We start from the raw sequence: 17,617 nt of genomic DNA on the forward strand, positions 1-17,617 counted from the left end.
CGGCGTTGCCGGAAGCAAGTTGAGCGCGTTGATCAACGCGTTCACCATATGTCGAAGCCCTGACGATGCGTTCAAGCTCGGGCTGCTCGTATTCGTCTATGGGTATCTTCTGGGGCAGCCGGCCAACAAAGCCATCGAAGAAAGGTGGCATAAATTTCTATACATCGTTCAAGACCTCCCCTTCTTCTTCAAGATGCATTGGGGAAATTTGAGTTGGGCAGAGACGTATTCCAGCCTCTCGGTGAACCTACGGCGTTATCACGAGACGCTGCAAAAGAAGTTGAAGGACAAGCCGGACGTGGCACAGAAAGAGGCCAAGTACACATTGACGGGTAATCTCCATACCCTTCATTACTGGGCGTACGAGGCTATCCCAGAAATCGGGATGAGGTTCGGGTCGAACCAGGGGATTCGTGTGCCCAGGATGCACTCGTGGTCTAGTAATGTGATCATCATGGGTAAAGACATCGAGGCCGTCCTGAATAAAAAAACAGTAACTTTTTTATTATTTAACGTTTATTAATGTATTTTACATTATTTTAGAATATTGGTAACGTTTATTAATGTATTGTAGGTGGGTGTTCGTCAAATGCTGAGACCAAGGGCACCAGAGAAAGAATTTTTCACTCTCCTCGAGACACAGACGAGCAAATGTCTGTATCCCATAGACGTCGAGGGAGAAGATGCGACAGAGCCGCGAGATATCGAAGAAGAAATAGATCGAGTCGCGACTGTTGCAGACGATGATGACATCGGAGACTCCGACGACGAACACGTGTCAGACACTGCCGCAATGGGATCGAGGCCCACACCGACCACTCCCCCAATGGGATCGAGGCCCACACCGACCTCTCGCGCCGACATTCCCGAGCCCTTTGTCATAACACGGGAAATGTGGGAAGAAATGTGAGCTTCCCAAGAACAACTGCGAGCATCCCAAAAACAAATGATTCAGTCACAAGGGATAATCTTACGTGCTCTTAGCACGACCGGCCGTAGAGTTGAGCGCATGAGTGTTAACCATGTTAGATTTTGTGACAAGTTATATTTAAATCAATTTAACGTTTTAGAGTTGAGTTTAAATTTAATTTAACGTTTTAAAGTTGAGTTTAAATTTAATTTAACGTTTTAGAGTTAAGTTTAAATATAATTTAACGTTTTAGAGTTAAGTTTAAATATAATTTAACGTTTTAAAGTTGAGTTTAAAATTTAGAGTTGAGTTTAAATTTTATTTTAACGTTTTAGAGTTAAGTTTAAATTTTTGTGACAAGTTTAAATTTTGTGACATATTTTATTACTTTGACTTTCAGCTTTCTATGTGGAAGAGGCTGAACATTTTGTTCGAGGACGCAACGGGCTTGCCTGGGGGTGAAATTCCCACGACCCAAGCTGATGGTCGTAAACGCCGGACCCCTCCTCCTCCTCCTCCTCCTCCGGCGGCTAGTCAAAAGCCGGCGTCTCCATCGCACGAGGCAGAGCCGTCTTCTACGCATCGCGAGTCATTGAAGAAGTCAGAGCCGTCTTCTACGCATCGCGAGTCATCGAAGAAGTCGAAGAAGCCGTCTTCAACGCATCGCGAGTCATCGAAGCGATCGGAGATCAGGCCGGTGACTTCTCCCAGGTTGTCGACGTCTTCGTCGAGTCCTCGTAGAGAAGACATTTCGGATAAGCTACGCACGCTCACAACTCCTCTAAGGAAAAGACAGAAGGCACAGCTTTCTCCGGCACGTCCAGATCGGCAAGTGCGACAGAAGTCGTCGCGTTGGGCCGATTTCAATGATCCGACGAGGCCCAAGTATTTAGAAAAGCCGATCCCCAAGTTCAAGCCGTTGAAGGATGCGAAGCTAAAAGAGTTTGATAATTTCGTTAAGTGGGTGCAGACAAAAAAGTGGGACGGCAAGTTTATGGAGTCTGCTCGCCTGAAGACGTGCGACGGACACACGACTTTCTTCGACACGATATTGACAGAAACCAGATGGCTACATGATTCGGTACGTTATTAATTATATAATTTAACTTTCCATATCAATTTAAAATAACGCTATATGTTGGTTATGTCTCAGCATATTGATGCTATAATTCACATGATTCGGGCTCGCCAACGAGCTCTCGACGGATATCGGCAAGACGTCCGAATCATGGATTGTCGGTGGGTCCAGCAAGTGTACGGCCGATTCACCAAGGAAGAAGCGAACATCAAGAAGGCCATCGAGCTGGGGACAGAGCCCGAACCCGTGGACTGGGACATGAGGGCAACTATTACCCCGATGACTGGGTATAGGGACCCCGATATTTTGCCTTGGGATGGTGCTCGCGAGATCCTGTTTGTCGTGAACTTCCAGAACCTTCATTGGTTCACATTTCGGATCGACATCGAGGCCTGGACCATTACCGTCCTCGACTGCCAAAAGGATCTCATGCAGTCGTCGAATAATCAAAAGGACTTCACTGAGATGATGGAGGTACGTAAAATGTTATGTTATTCACAATTATTACCTTAGAGCAAAAATTAATTAAATTATAAGGGTTACTTAACATTGTTAAAATGTTTATTATTCAGACTTGGACTCGAGCATTTCCTAGGATTGTGGCCATAGGTGGTTTCTTCAAGAACCATCGCCACTCTTACCGGGAGAGTGAGCATGGTGAAATTAAGTTCACTAACCTGACGTGGCTCGTCGATGACAAAGTCTCACAATGTGCATACAGGTAAACATGTTTACATTTTTTTGTTACAATTATTTTATGAAAAGTTATTTTACAAGTTTGTTTATTTTTACAAGTTCTTTTAAAAAAGTTTTTTTGACTACTTAATTCAACTTTTTTTGACAACTTTTAAACAATTATCTTTTTATTGACAAGTTATTTTACAAGTTTGTTTATTTTTACAAGTTCTTTTAAAAAAAAAATTTGACTAGTTAATTGAACTTTTTTTTGACAACTTTTAAACAATTATGTTTTTATTGACAAGTTATTTTAGAAGTTTGTTTTTTTTGTTACAAGTTTTTTGACAAGTTTATTGAACTTTTCATTGGTCAATTATGTTTTTATTGACAAGTTATTTTAGAGGTTTGTTTTTTTTTTCAAGTTATGTTTCAACTTTTTTTGACAATTTCGTTTACTTATTCTTGTGTTGTAGCGGTGATTGCGGGATGTTCGCTGTGAAGTATGTCGAGCACATAGTACTGAACGAATCATTTGACACTCTTCAAAGTGTCAATATGAGAACGTTCAGGAAGAAATGGTGCGTGGACTTATTCGACAACCACCTTATCCCGTGATTTTGTATTTTCGGATGTTTATTTTTTATCTTTTTGGTTTTGGTTTTCTATGTAATAGTACCTTATAAACATATTATCGAGATGGTTTGTTGACTATTGATTGAATATGTTTTTTATTGTACCTTATAAACATGTAATTCAATGAAAGAGATTCACACAAAAAAAAACATAAAAAATTCACACATTCACAAAGGGTAACTCAAATAAACGTTAAAGTTTTAAACTTACAAATAAAAATAACACAAAGTCTAAAGTTTTAATCCCTCCAAGTGCATGTTTTTCTGTTATGTCCCCTACCACCACATTTCCCACATTTTCGCTGGACGACAATCTTTTCGCCTTGAGATGGGTATCGATTAATTCTTCTTCTTCCTTGTTTACTTTTCTTCGGTCGACCGGCTTGCTTCTTTTCAACGGGTTCCGAAACTTTCATGTTTTTTATCTCATCCGGGACATCCCATTGATCTTCATCGCCAACCGGATATATGGCTTCCTTGTACATCTCAATCCACGTCTCCTTCAAATAAAAGCCACTGCATAACGAGTACACGTCCACGCTTCGATGTTGGGCTGCTGCGATAGAATGCTCGCACGGGATATTCTATTGTTGTGGTAGTCCGCAAGTGCATGTCTTCGCCATAAGGTCTACATCGAAATCACCTCTTGCGTCTTTGACATGACATTCATATAGAATAAGCCCGTACGCATTGACGAACTGTGCCTTATTATTTAGTTGTGCGAGATCATTTTGCCACGTTGGTGTCAATTTTGTGTTCAACTTGTTCGCTATCTCTTCTCGTTCAAAAAACCAAGTTTGGAGTGTGAATCGAATAAACTCGAGCAACGTCGTAATGGGAAACGTCCTAGCATTCCTTGTTTTGTTGTTGAAGCTTTCTCCCTGGATCTCCAAGCTTTCAAATACGATATGTTCACACCCCATCTTGTCTTCACTTCTTCCCTGACGTTATGCGCCGACTACTCCGCCATAGAGTTAATTGAGTACTTGTCTTTAAATACGTGACCGATGACCCATGGTGCCGCTCCTCGATGGCCCTCTGTTCGAACAACACGCCCACATGAGTGTTTACCCTCGTACGACGTAATCTCCCACATCTCAGACCACTGCACGACACCCCTCAACCTCCACGTGCATCTCTCGTCTTTGCATAGAACATACCATCTCTTTTTCGAAGAAGATTTCACTCTAAATTCGAAATTATGTTTCAACGCGTACAGGTGGATATGTTTCTTCAGTTCATGCTTGTTTTCAAATTGCTGCCCAATATATATTTCTTCTGAGCTACCTGTTAGTTTCAAAGGTTAGTTAAACAATAGGTGGTTTCATATTATACTTGAATATCATTTGAATCCACTTAAATTACCTGTAGAAGAATGACTTGGATAATGACTCGGGTTTTCCTTCACAACACCATCGGCGGTGAACTCGGGTGCTTTCCATGAATAAGGAACGATAGGTGATCCGATCATTGGAGGCTCACGCTGACATTGACCCGATGTTTCACAATGACCCGTTGGTACTGTAAACGTTTCCACAAATTCTTCATATTCTTCGGGATTGGCGAATTCTTCAAATTCTTCACCTTCGCCACCGTCGTTTTCATCACTTTCGCCACCTTCGTTTTCATCACCTTCGCCATCTTCGTATTCATCACCATTGTGTCCATCATATTCGTCACTGTTGTGATTAGAATCTCTATCACGCCTATATACTTCGTCACCGTTTCCGGCACCCTTGTACTCATTAAACAAGTCATCGTCACAGCCACCATCTTTGTTTTCAATTATAGGATCATTTTGTCGATCCTCGATAACAAGAGTATTCCGTCTCTTCTTCGGTTCATTGCGAGACACCATTCCAACTTCCACATCTTTCCCTTTACATACTCCTCGATACGCAATAGGTGCAATGACCTCGATCTGTTTTGGTACCAAACTTACACAGAGTGGAAATCTATTACGATATTTGTGCTTCATAAAATGCGAAACATCACCATTGTCCTTCAATACGGCAGGACCTAATGGAATTGTACCGACTGCGTATGGGACTTCGAGTTTTAAGTCGAACGCAAATCTGTCTAACTCGAACTTCTCGTATAAGAAATCTACTAACTCCGTGTACGTTAACTCTTTCGGAATTACGAATGCACGAAATTTTGCATTGGTGAAAACCCATTGGTGTCCTTCCTTCTCCCAAGTGCCGTTAATCATGACAAAAACTGCAAAAAACAGTCAAACTATGCAAAATAAGCTTCTATATCGTACATCATCGTACAGAATCGTACAGAATCGTATATCATCGTACACCATCGTACAACATCGTACATCATCTTACAGAGAGGCATCGTACGACATCGTACAGCATCGTACAGCATCGTACAACATCGTACAGAACGCAATTTTTATTCTAAATTTCATCGTACAAAAATTTAAATTTCATCGTACATCATCGTATACCATCGTACAAACAAGTTAAACCCAGATTTTGGACTTTGTTTCAGATCTGATCGATTTTTTTTGCTACATTCTATCATATACAATCATAAACTTTGTAAAAATAATTAAGTTAGTAATCTTACCCATGATTCTTTTGAAACCCGCTTAAGTAGAGAGGATTTGAGTGTGATTGAAATGATAAAAATGAAGTGTGAGAGATGTATAGGGTTCAGAGGGGTATTTTTGTCCGATTTTGGGTCAAAAGTCCATACTTAGATATTTTTAAACATTAGGGTCTAATCTTGATATTTAATGGCTTATTAAGCCCACTTAATGAAATTTCTCGACCTTTATTTGTCGCATACAGTATTTATATTTGCTGCATACAATATCTATAATTTTTTGAATACGATATAGTTATTTCATGCATTATACAATATCTATTATCTTGGATACAATATCTTTGTTTGCCATATACAATATCTTTATTATTAAAGAAGGAATAGTCATATTTTTTTTGCATGAAATGAAATGAAGAGTTTGTATATACATCATTACTTTTTTTTTTCAAACAACTTGTTAAGGTGTCCTTTTTTGGTGCCGAAAAATGACCATTCCAAAAGCAAAAATAACTCGCCACGCACTCGACTCACCTTTCCTTGCCCTTGTCATGCATTGCGGGCCATGCATCTCCATGAGCCTTATCATGCACGACTAAGGGTCGTGCATCGCCGTGAGCCTTACCGTGCATCGCCACGGGCTATGCATCACTGTGAGCCTTACCGTGCATCGCCATGAGCACTTGGTTCGCCTCGCCAAGAACTTGACTCGCTTCGCCTAACCAAATAAATTACTCTCCATGCCCTTTACTCCCCACGCCGTATAGGCGACTTGTCGTGCCCTTGACAAGCCCCGACGCGCTTGCCAAACCTTGTCATGACCATACGGCCATCAAAACTTGTCGTACGGTCAAAATGGCCATTTTCCATGGCTGTACGGCCATTTCCCGCCTTCAAACTCACCTACGGCCAATTTCTCGTCTCCAAACTTGCCGTACTACCACCAAAAGTTAGGCATGTGTACGGTCCGGTCCGGTCCAAAACCGGCCAAAAAACCGGACCGGACTGCTCAAAACAGTCCAAAAAAACCCAAACCAGACCGGACCAAAAAACTGTAAAAACTGGACCGGACCGGACCTTTTTGAATCGTTTAGACCAGACCGGACCGTTTTGAACCGTTTAGACGGACCGGACCATTTAGACCGGACCGTTCTAGACCGTTTGGAACGTTTTGAACCGTTTTACATAATTAAAGAAAAACCATTAATTTTCCACCAAAACAAAAACATATAGTCATGTATAGGAGGGACATACATGCACAAATGCCTAGTTTGGCTAATTGGACATTAATTTATTTTTTTATTTTATTTTTTATTTATAAATAAATCGGTCCGGTTTAACGGTTTTTGAAAAAAAAATCGGACCGGACCGGATAAAAAAAAATCGTTTAAACCGGACTGGCGGTCTAAAAATTAACGGTCCGGTCCGGTTTACGATTATTACGGTTTTTTTGCGCCGCCCTACCAAAAGTGTTGTACGGCCACTCTATGACTCAAAACTTACCGTATGGCCACCAAAAGTGCTGTACGACCACGGTAAGTGCCGTACGGCCACCCTGCGACTCAAACTTGCTGTAAGGCCACATACCGTGTTGTACGACCACCCTATGACACTACAAGAAATAACACATTTAGCGACGATACTATTAGCGACGATTTAGTCGTCGCTAATATATCGTCGCTAATAACCCTTTTAGCGACGATAATATCGTCGCTAATTCTTTGGTGCGAGAAATATTAAAGTTTGGCGGCAAAGATAATTAGCGACGAGTTTATCGTCGCTAATTCTTTTTTGTCGTCGCTAAGTTCGCGGAAAAATAATTAGCGACGATAAATTGGTCGCTAATTATTTCAAAATACATTTAGCGACGATATTTTCGTCGCTAAAAATGTTGAATTAATTTCGAATTTTAAAGAGGGAAAAATCCCTCCAATTTAATTAAGACGAAAACATTTAGCGACGATTTTATCGTTGCTAAAGATTGTTTTATCGTCGCTATACAATTAGCGACGAAATAATCGTCGCTGAATGTTATCAAATTTTGACGAATTTTAAAGAGGGAAAAATCCCTCCCATTAAATTAAAGCGAAATGATTTAGCGACGATTTAATCGTCGCTAAATGTGTGAAATTTACTAATAGCGACGATTTAATCGTCGCTAAATGTCTGGTTAACGTAAGTTCATTTAGCGACGAACCGAAATCATTTAGCGACGATAAAATCGTCGGTAAATGTCTTTAAATACCAGAACGCGACCCAGCTTCCCCATTCGCTCAGAAACCCTAACTTCCATTTCTCTCTCTACTTTCTCCCTCCTCCGCTGTGTGCCTCGTCCGCCGTGTGCCGCCGACGCTCCTCCGCCGTGTGCCTCGCCGGTAAGTCTCTCTCCTCACTACTTCTCTCTCTCTCCTCACATCTCTCTCCTAAAGTCTCTCTCTCCCATTACAGCTCCTCCTCCGCCGCTCCTCCGCCGCTCCGCCGCCGACGCCGACGCCGCTCCACCACCGACGCCGCTCCGCTCCCCTTCTCTGGCCGCGCGCGCTCTTCCTCTTTGTCCGATCGGTAAGTTTTTTTTTTTAAAAAACTATATATATATATATATATATATATATATATTAGTTAGTTATAGGATTAATATATATATTAGTTATAAATTTATGTATATATTAGTTATATATTAGTTATATATGATTAATATATATAGGATTATAAACTTTAGTTATAAATTTATTTTAATTAGTTATAGGATTATAAACTTTTGTTATATATTTGTTATAAATTAGTTATAAATGAATTATATATTTTTAGTTATAAATGTTTGTTATATATAACTAATATAATTTATTTAGTTATATAAGTATAAATTAGTTATAAATGAATTATATATTTTTAGTTTATAAATTTGTTATAATTTATATTTTTAGAATTATATATTTGTTATACCAAATATAAATTTTATAAATTATAAATGAATTATAAATATTTGTTATAAATTTTATAAATTATAAATGAATTATATATTTGTTATAAATTTTATATTTGGTAAAATTATGTAAAAACAATTAGTTAGTTTATGTAAATTAAATGGAATTGTATTTAATTGTTGTTAGAAATGATTAAAAATGTGATGGATTATGAATTTTAATAATCGAACCACTGAGATTGGATTTATTGTTAGTTTTAGGATGTTTCTATGCAGGTTTTAAAGTTAAAGGCTTGATGCCGGGTTGTTAAGTTTATAGGGGAGGTTCTGCCGAAATTTCGGTAGGATCGATCGTGAAATTATAAAATAAAATCCGAAAACTACTAAATTTTGAAATGTTAAATCTATAGGTAAAATGAGTTATCCAAATAGGAATTGGATAATGGAGGACCAACGTTTAAGCGTTGAGTTTGCGGCTGGCATGACAGAGTTCATGGCAATGGCCCGACAACACGTAAATGTCGAAGGACGAGTTAAGTGTCCATGCAAGAGGTGTAACAACGTGTTGATGCAAAAATTCCTGATATAGAGAATCATCTCTTTATCAGAGGATTTAAGAGGAATTACACGAGGTGGAACTTTCACGGGGAGGAAGAAGATGACGTAATGCAGTATCAGACGGAGTACAGAGGAGGAGGGATGTTTGATGTTGTACACAATATCTTAGATCACAACGACGTAGACGGTGACGATGACAGTATTGACCCGAATGCAGAATACCAGAGTGGACAGTTCGATGACCTTTTCAGCGACCTGAACACAGAATTATGGCCGGGTTGTACGGAGTATTCGTCACTCTCATTTGTTGTCACGTTGATGCATTTGAAAGTGATGAACAAGTGGACGAATAAGTCGTTTGATCAGCTTCTGAAAGTACTAAAAAAATCTCATCCGATCGGCAACACGATTCCAGAATCACATTATGAAGCAAAGGCGAAATTGCGTCGATTTGGTATGGGTTACGAGTCGATTCACGTTTGCAAACACGATTGCGCGTTGTTTTGGAAGGACAACGCCAATCTAGACGAGTGTCCAGTTTGTAATGAGAGCCGGTGGCTGATCAAAGACGGTGGAAAAAAAGTAGCGCATAAAGTGTTGCGCTACTTTCCACTGAAAGATCGACTTAAGCGACTGTACGCGAGTCGGCACACAACTCTAGAGATGCAGTGGCACGAGAATGAACGCATTAAAGAGGATGGTGTACTGCGACATCCTGCTGACGGAGCAACGTGGAAGGAGATCGACCGAAAATATCCCATGTTTGCGGCAGAACCGAGGAACGTCCGGCTTGGACTTGCCGCCGATGGTTTCAACCCATTTGGTGACATGAGTTTATCGTACAGTATGGGGCCGGTAGTCTTGACTGCGTACAATTTACCGCCGTGGTTGTGCATGAAAACATCGTACTTGATGTTAACATTGCTTATACCAGGTCGTAGTGCGCCGGGTAAAGACGTGGATGTTTTCTTACGACCGCTGATTGATGAGCTGAAGGAATTGTGGGAAACCGGTGTTGTGTTGAGAGATGGTTCGACCGGTGAGCTATTCAGGTGGTTTTCCGTACTTCTACGGACGGTGAATGATTTTCCAGCGAGAAGCAGTTTGTCGGGATGGAGTGGTCAAGGGTACCTTGCTTGTCCGACGTGTAACAACGACACACCATCTTTCAAGGCTCGAAACAAGATTGTTTACTGCGATCATCGTCGATTCTTGCCGTTGTTACACCCGATGAGGAAGAGCAAACTGTACAAGGTACGAAATGAGAAACGACCACCACCAGTGAGAAAATCAGCGAGCGATATACTTCGACAATTGCGATTAGTGAGAGATGCAACCCCGGGGAAGCACCCTGACTTCGGCGGGAAGAAACGAAAGCGCGATGCGAGTGAGCTGAATTGGACAAAGAAAAGTATTTTCTTCGAGTTGCCGTATTGGTCGAGTCTTACGCTGAAGCATAACCTCGATGTAATGCATATAGAAAAGAATGTATGCGACAATCTTCTGGGTACCTTGCTGAACATCGAGGGGAAGACGAAAGACACAGATAAGGCGCGGTTGACTTTGGCGGACTGGAACATAAGGCACGAGCTTCATTTGTACCAAGAAGGAGATAGATGGATGAAACCGCCTTCGTCATACACTCTGACACCTTCAGAACGAAAGCGGTTTACTGAGTTCTTGAGATCTGTCAGATTTCCCGATGGTTTTGCGGGGAATTTGAAGAAGAATGTTACCGCGCATGGGAGGTTGACGGGTTTGAAGTCTCACGATTGTCACGTGATTATACAGCGCCTATTGGCTCCTGCTATTCGTCCTTTTCTGGATCGAACAATTCGAGATGCCATAATAGAGCTCTGCAACTTCTTCAGACTTATTTGCTCTAGAACACTGGTAATTTCAGACATTGAGAAGGCGCAAGAGGATGTGAAGCTTATATTGTGTAAGTTGGAACGAATTTTCCCGCCTGATTTCTTCACAATCATGGTTCATTTGGTAATGCATCTACCGGAGGAGGCAATTAACGGAGGTCCAGTTCATATGCGGTGGATCTACCCATTTGAGAGATACCTTGGAACGCTCAAGAACTTTGTGCGTAATCGAGCTAGACCAGAGGGTTCAATTGCTGAAGCCTATGTTGTAGATGAAGCATTGACATTCTGCTCAAGGTATCTAGAAGGCGTTGAGAATCGTTTCAACATGCTCCAACGAACAGACGTCGCGTCTAACTTCGAAGGTGTCGAACGGGAGTTATCGGTGTTTCAGTCATCAAGTTGTCGGCCTTACGGGAAGATGACCACGATACGCTTAGATGAGAATATACGATTGCTCGCTGAGTGGTACATTTTACGAAATTGTCCTGAAATTGACGATTTCATGAGGTAAATGAGTGAAATAAATGAACTTGAATTATATTTATACGAAGTGATGTATTAAATGAACATGAATTTTATTTCAGTGAACACATAGATCTCATGGAATTAGAAGGTCGGCCAGATGTTGAAGAAGCGCATCGACTTGAGTTCCCAAAGTGGTTTTGGGAAAAGGTATTTGACTACCAAACTCAAAGAATATGAGATAATTAATAACCGACTCGTTAATGGTTGTATGTAGGTATTTCGCATGAGCCAAGACGGATTATCCGTTACCTCCGAATTATATGCATTGACATTGGGACCACATTTCGCACCACAGACGTATCCGTGTTGTGTAGTGAACGGGTTTAAATTTATCTCCCGTCAACGTGATAGCAGAAGAACGACTCAGAATAGCGGGGTATGTGTACCAAGTGAAGGAGGTCACGACTTCTACGGTCAAGTAGAAAACGTCATTGTCTTGACGTATCAGAACAATTGTCGCGTCGTCTTATTTCAATGTTGTTGGTTCGGTGATCAAGATCCGAGGAAAAGGACACGCAACGACAATAACTTGACAAGCGTGTATGTGGCAAAAGAATGGTACAAAGACGAGCCATTTATTTTGGCAACTCAAGCGAAACAAGTTTTCTACTTGGAAGATAACTTGAATGGTCCTGATTGGCGAATCGTCGAAGAGTGTAATCATCGAAATGTGTGGGATCTTCCTGATATTGACCTCATTCTTGGTCAATCTTCGTCTTCAGTTCAGTTGTCAGTAGAACCGTTAGATTTAGATTCACTGTCAACGCGTCATCAGTCTGCGATACCAGAGCCCGTGAGCAACGACGCAGTGAACTTGTTGGAAAATATTGAAGAAGAAGAGTTTATCGATGATGAAGAAACTGAGGACGAAGATTTGATGGAAGAAGATGATTTGTCAGACGACGATGATTGATAGTATATAACGTTTTTTATTTACTTACTAAATTAACTGATTTAAATCATTAAGAATGCATAACTAAATAATTTTTTTTTTGAATTTCAGATGGCTGCGGCTACAGGAGCTGGAGGCAGCGGAGGCGGGGATGACTTCTTAGCCCGTCTCCCGAATTATTGCCAGTCGGCGCCCGTACGTGATGGCGTCGAAGAAGAAGACGAGGATATCGAACCGACCGTGCGTGGGCCGACAGTCGAGCTTCGATCTGAGCGTGCACGGTGCCCCGGGATGAAGGAAGTCGTCGTTTATAACGAGGACTTTCAGTCGTTCTTGCAGCCAGAGCGCGAGATGGATCCGGATCTCGCGACGTTCGCGAACACGCTCGGGTTGGTCGTCCGAGACAAGATCTCGCCTACGGTCCCAAGGTGGACAAATGCGAACGTGGGGCCGGCGAAGGAGGCCGAGATCCGAGCAGCGATTCGAGACAAGTACGACATTCGAGTCGATGGTGATGCAACCGGGAAGAAGAAGGCGATTGTCGATGCAGCAATCATTCGAGACGCGAAGACTCGTCTTCGCGATTGGAGGCATACATTGCGGTCGTGGTTCGACATCGACTGCAAGAGCAGCGTACAGGTGGCGCGGTCGCTGAAACCGAAGACCGTTAAGCTCGATACCGAATGAGAGACGCTGATACAACGATATACGAGCGATGAATTTAAGGTAATATCGAATCATTTACGTTACTCGAATGTTTATTAAACGATTTGTTATTTACGTGTACGTTTACTTATATTACAACAGGCTATACAAGCGAAGAATAAGGCGAATCGCGCGAAGAAGAAGACGAAGACTCGATAGGGGACGATTGGGTTCTCGACCCACCGCATGAAAAACGTAAGTTTTATGTTTATATGATACATCAAATCGTTAAAATTATCTAACACTTCAAGTTATGTTTACATGCAGAGCGTCGAGACAGGCGCATTCGAGAGCTTGTTTGCGAACTACAAGCGCCAACATCAGTCCGACAAGTCTGAATGGCTGACTCCTGAAGCCTCCGCACGTTATGTAAGTTTACATTTATTTTTCTTATTTTTCGATTAATATATACTAACTAGTTAATTATATCAGGATCGACTGGTCGCTAGGTTCAACACGTTGCGAGCGGAGGCTGAGCACCAAGGAGCGGACGTTGATATTTCCGTTCTAGAGCAGCAGGCGATCCGCGATATTATGGGTTCGCGGACTGATCACTTGACCGACGTCGGACGTTTGGTGCCACAGGGAGCACGCATGGCGGCTGAAGTCGCCGAAGTCTACGGTTCGGAGGCTGGGACGTCCCAACCAGGATATGTCTCGCAGGAGGTGTTGGCATCGACCCTCGCCGCGTTCGCCGAGACAATACAGAGTCAGGTTCCCGGCCTCAACCTTAGCTCGTTCATGTCCCAATTTCCGCAGAGTTCGCAGTAGGCTCCGTCATCCCACAGCCAGCAGACTCCGACGGCCGGCGTCCACACTCCGACGCCCGACGTCCGCACTCCGACGGCCGGCGTCCACACTCCGACGCCCGACGTCCGCACTCCGACGGGCGGCCAGCAGAGGACTCCCGACGCCAGCCAGCAGACGACGCCCGGCGGACCAAGTCAGTCTACTCCGACGCCGCAGCCTGCAGAACTTCAGCGCCAGCAGAAGAGCGTTTCTCGTCAAGGAGGGGGAAAACGAGTGGCGGGACGACAAAGCAAACGTCGCGACTAGGGTTTATTAGTTGTTTTGTGTATTTATTATTTACATATTTCTCGATAACCGAAAACGTACGTAACCGGATTTTATATAGTTGTTGATTTGGATAATATAATTTAGTTTTTATTTGATTTTTCATTTTAGAATTTCACAACCAAAAAACCGTAAAAAATAAATAATTAACGACGAAAAAAAAAATTATAATAATAATAATTAGCGACGATAAAATCGTTGCTAAATATTATCCCACACAACGTTTTAGCGACGACTTTGTCGTCGCTAATTGGCGAGGGAAAAATTCCCGCGTGAATTAGCGACGACAAAGTCGTCGCTAATTATCTGTTTCACAACGAAAAAAACTTCTCGTCACAACATTTAGCGACGACTTTGTCGTCGCTAATTGACGCGGGATTTTTTCCCGCGGTAATTAGTGACGAGAAATTCGTCGCTAATTGTCTGTTTCAAAATGAAAAAAAAATTCTCGTCACAACATTTAGGGACGATTTTATCGTCGCTAATATCGTCGCTAAATATTTACCGACGATTAAATCGTCGCTAAATATATTTAGGCACGGCGAATTAGCGACGATTTTTATCGTCGCTAAGATCGTCGCTAAATACATTTAGCGACGATTTTAGGGTTATTACCGACGAAAAAAATCGTCGGTAAATGTCGTAAATGTTGTAGTGTGACCTCAACATAGCCGTACGGCAACAGAACTTGACCATACGGTCACCCTTTGATGCCAATATGGTACGGCTGCCAAATAGGTCGTGCAGCAATCTTACCTTGCCCAACTTCTTGTTGTCCTTTAACCACACATCCCAACCCTTCCACCTCACCTATTTAGCGTCAAACTTATTCTCAAACCCCTAAAGGACCTTCCGACCGCTCAAGGGAGTCTTAGCATCTTCCTTACACCCCAACACCTTGAAAATTTTATAAGAGTAAGACTCTTCATTTCACCACATTAAGGGGAGACCCAACTTTCCCAACCAAAACTCTACATAGATTCCTTATCACCATTCTCCCTCAACCTCGAGTAAAACTCCCTAGAAAGATACTTGAAAGGACACTATAAAAACCTTTCATGTTCCATCTTTCTTCTCCTACACAAATTCCTTATTACATCAATCATTCTCACCCTTTGTCATCTTTCTCACATCATCAAACCTTCATACACGTCCAAACCCCTATGAGCACTCTATTTGGTACTATTTTGACATTTTTCGTACAACTTCTCTACATCTCCTCTACATCTCTTTTACATCTCTCTCCCTCCATCTCACCACTACTAAAAGAGAATCTCTCTCATTTCTTTCTCTTTATAAATGGAGGAGAGTCTATGTAAACTTCATCTTCTCCACATAATTCATCACACACATTGTTCTAATGCCATATTATATGTCCTCTCACGGTGACTACGGGATCGTAGAAATCAATTCCTAGTTCTTCACCTATTTGATAGGCACATCTTTATTTCTTTTGTCTAACCCTCTCGATATATGAAAGAAGGAGTCCATTTACCATCCACATAAGCAAAACGGAGGTTCGTCGCTCAAGGGATGGCCGATTGTAGCGCTCCTTGGAAGTCATGACCCTTATCGAGCTTATATCCATAGTCGATATTTACTCGCGACTTTGAACTCGACCACCTCCATTTCTATGGTTGATCATTCCGAAGGAATCATCGGAATTTGTTGCCTTTATCGGGTTTTGAGCTTATAGCGACATCTCCTTCGAAACTAAGGAATATCCAATCGCCCCCGGAGTCACGGCATACATACTCGAACTCCTCTGTCACGTGCATCGCAATTGTGATGCAAAATATCGCATCAACATTTGGCCGCTAGAATGAGGGGGTCTCGAGTAACAAACATGAGATTCCTACAAACATCAATTTCTTTTCATATCAATCAATATACAAACATGTCTACTAACATCCCGCCAACAATCGAAGCATTGAAGCCGCAACAACTAGCCAAAACCCTTGAGTGACGTGCTCAAGGTACAATTTATGGGTATAAGAATTACCCATTCCTCTAAAACACTTCCACGAAGTCAAAGCCCAATAAGCTCGACACTAAAAAGAGAGATCATCCCGACCATGGGATCAGGCCATCACCCCGTCTTGTGCCCGAGCCTAGTTCGCTTAAGCCCAGTCCACCTAGGAAGTATTGGTTACGTGCCAAGACCAAGTCTGCACTTTCAAATTGTCAGCCCAGAAGAAGCGATCCTCTCCCTATTTTCTCACCATCCCAGCTCACGCAGTACACATATGACATCTCGAACTCCTCTAGGCCGACCATGTGTCATTCAGATCGACAACAGAGCTTGATCGACCTCAGCTATAAGTAAACAAAGACCATGACTTCACGGGCACGTGAGACACCTGATTTGATCTCTATTCTCTTGAATTATTGTTTCCCTTATTTTTGTTGAATTCACCACTTCATAGTCCGAGCTCGACCAATTCTGTAGCTTGCTAATTCATTCTATAATAAAATCTCTTGCTTCATTTGTATCTTTAAATTTAGTCATCATTCTCGTTATCAAGGCTTATTCAGTTCGCATACGACAAATTCTTGATATCCACATAAATATAAATAAATACGATACATAAATATATTATATAGTTTCGTGATTGTTGAGGGATCGAATCCGATATCGACAACTTGGCGTTGTCTTTGGGAAATTCTCTATCAAGAATCCTAACCTCGAAAGAATTGAGTAAAGCTCAATTTCAATAGAATGACTAACGAAAACCAACAAGTTGAGCTGAACCCGGGGGTCACTAGCGAGATTTAAGCTCTTCTAGAAACTGTGGTCGCTAGATCGGTAGAGAACCGAGAATTTCAGTAGTCCACATGGACTGCCTTGGAATCTTTGACCGCCAAACAAGCCGCGCTTAGGGCCGCGTACGATGCTGAAAAAGCCGCGGCCGCTGCTGCGGGCTCGTCAGTTCTTCCGATCGGAGAGAGAGGTGAGGAATGAGCTATCTCGACTGTGACCAAGTTGGATATCTCCAGTGTTGTCAATGGTGCCCACAAGAAGAGTAGTAGTGTCGATTTATGTACATTTGCGGTAATATAGTCTAACGAAGACTCTTGCTTGTAAATGCTGAATCATTAATAAAAGTTGAAACATTCATTCATTTTTCCTTGACTGTTGAAGCTTTATGATAATCTATAGTCTTTACTCCTTAAACAAACCTAACAACAGATGAAGAGACAAATGTAGATTT

At 41.8% G+C, this 17,617-nt stretch overlaps 1 protein-coding gene across 1 annotated transcript; it reads left to right on the forward strand.

Moving 5' to 3' along the window:
- Positions 1-2,138: 2,138 nt before the first annotated feature.
- On the forward strand, positions 2,139-2,713 carry LOC149390279 (uncharacterized). Its single transcript, XM_089619732.1, has 2 exons — positions 2,139-2,462; positions 2,561-2,713. Exons 1-2 carry the CDS (start codon positions 2,139-2,141, stop codon positions 2,711-2,713), a joined length of 477 nt encoding a protein of 158 aa, XP_089475858.1.
- Positions 2,714-17,617: the final 14,904 nt, after the last annotated feature.

This window comes from Urtica dioica, chromosome 7 (genome assembly GCF_054948205.1).
Source record: "Urtica dioica subsp. dioica isolate 48M chromosome 7, U.dioica_male_clone48M_v1_H2, whole genome shotgun sequence".
Classification (NCBI taxonomy): Eukaryota; Viridiplantae; Streptophyta; class Magnoliopsida; order Rosales; family Urticaceae; genus Urtica; species Urtica dioica.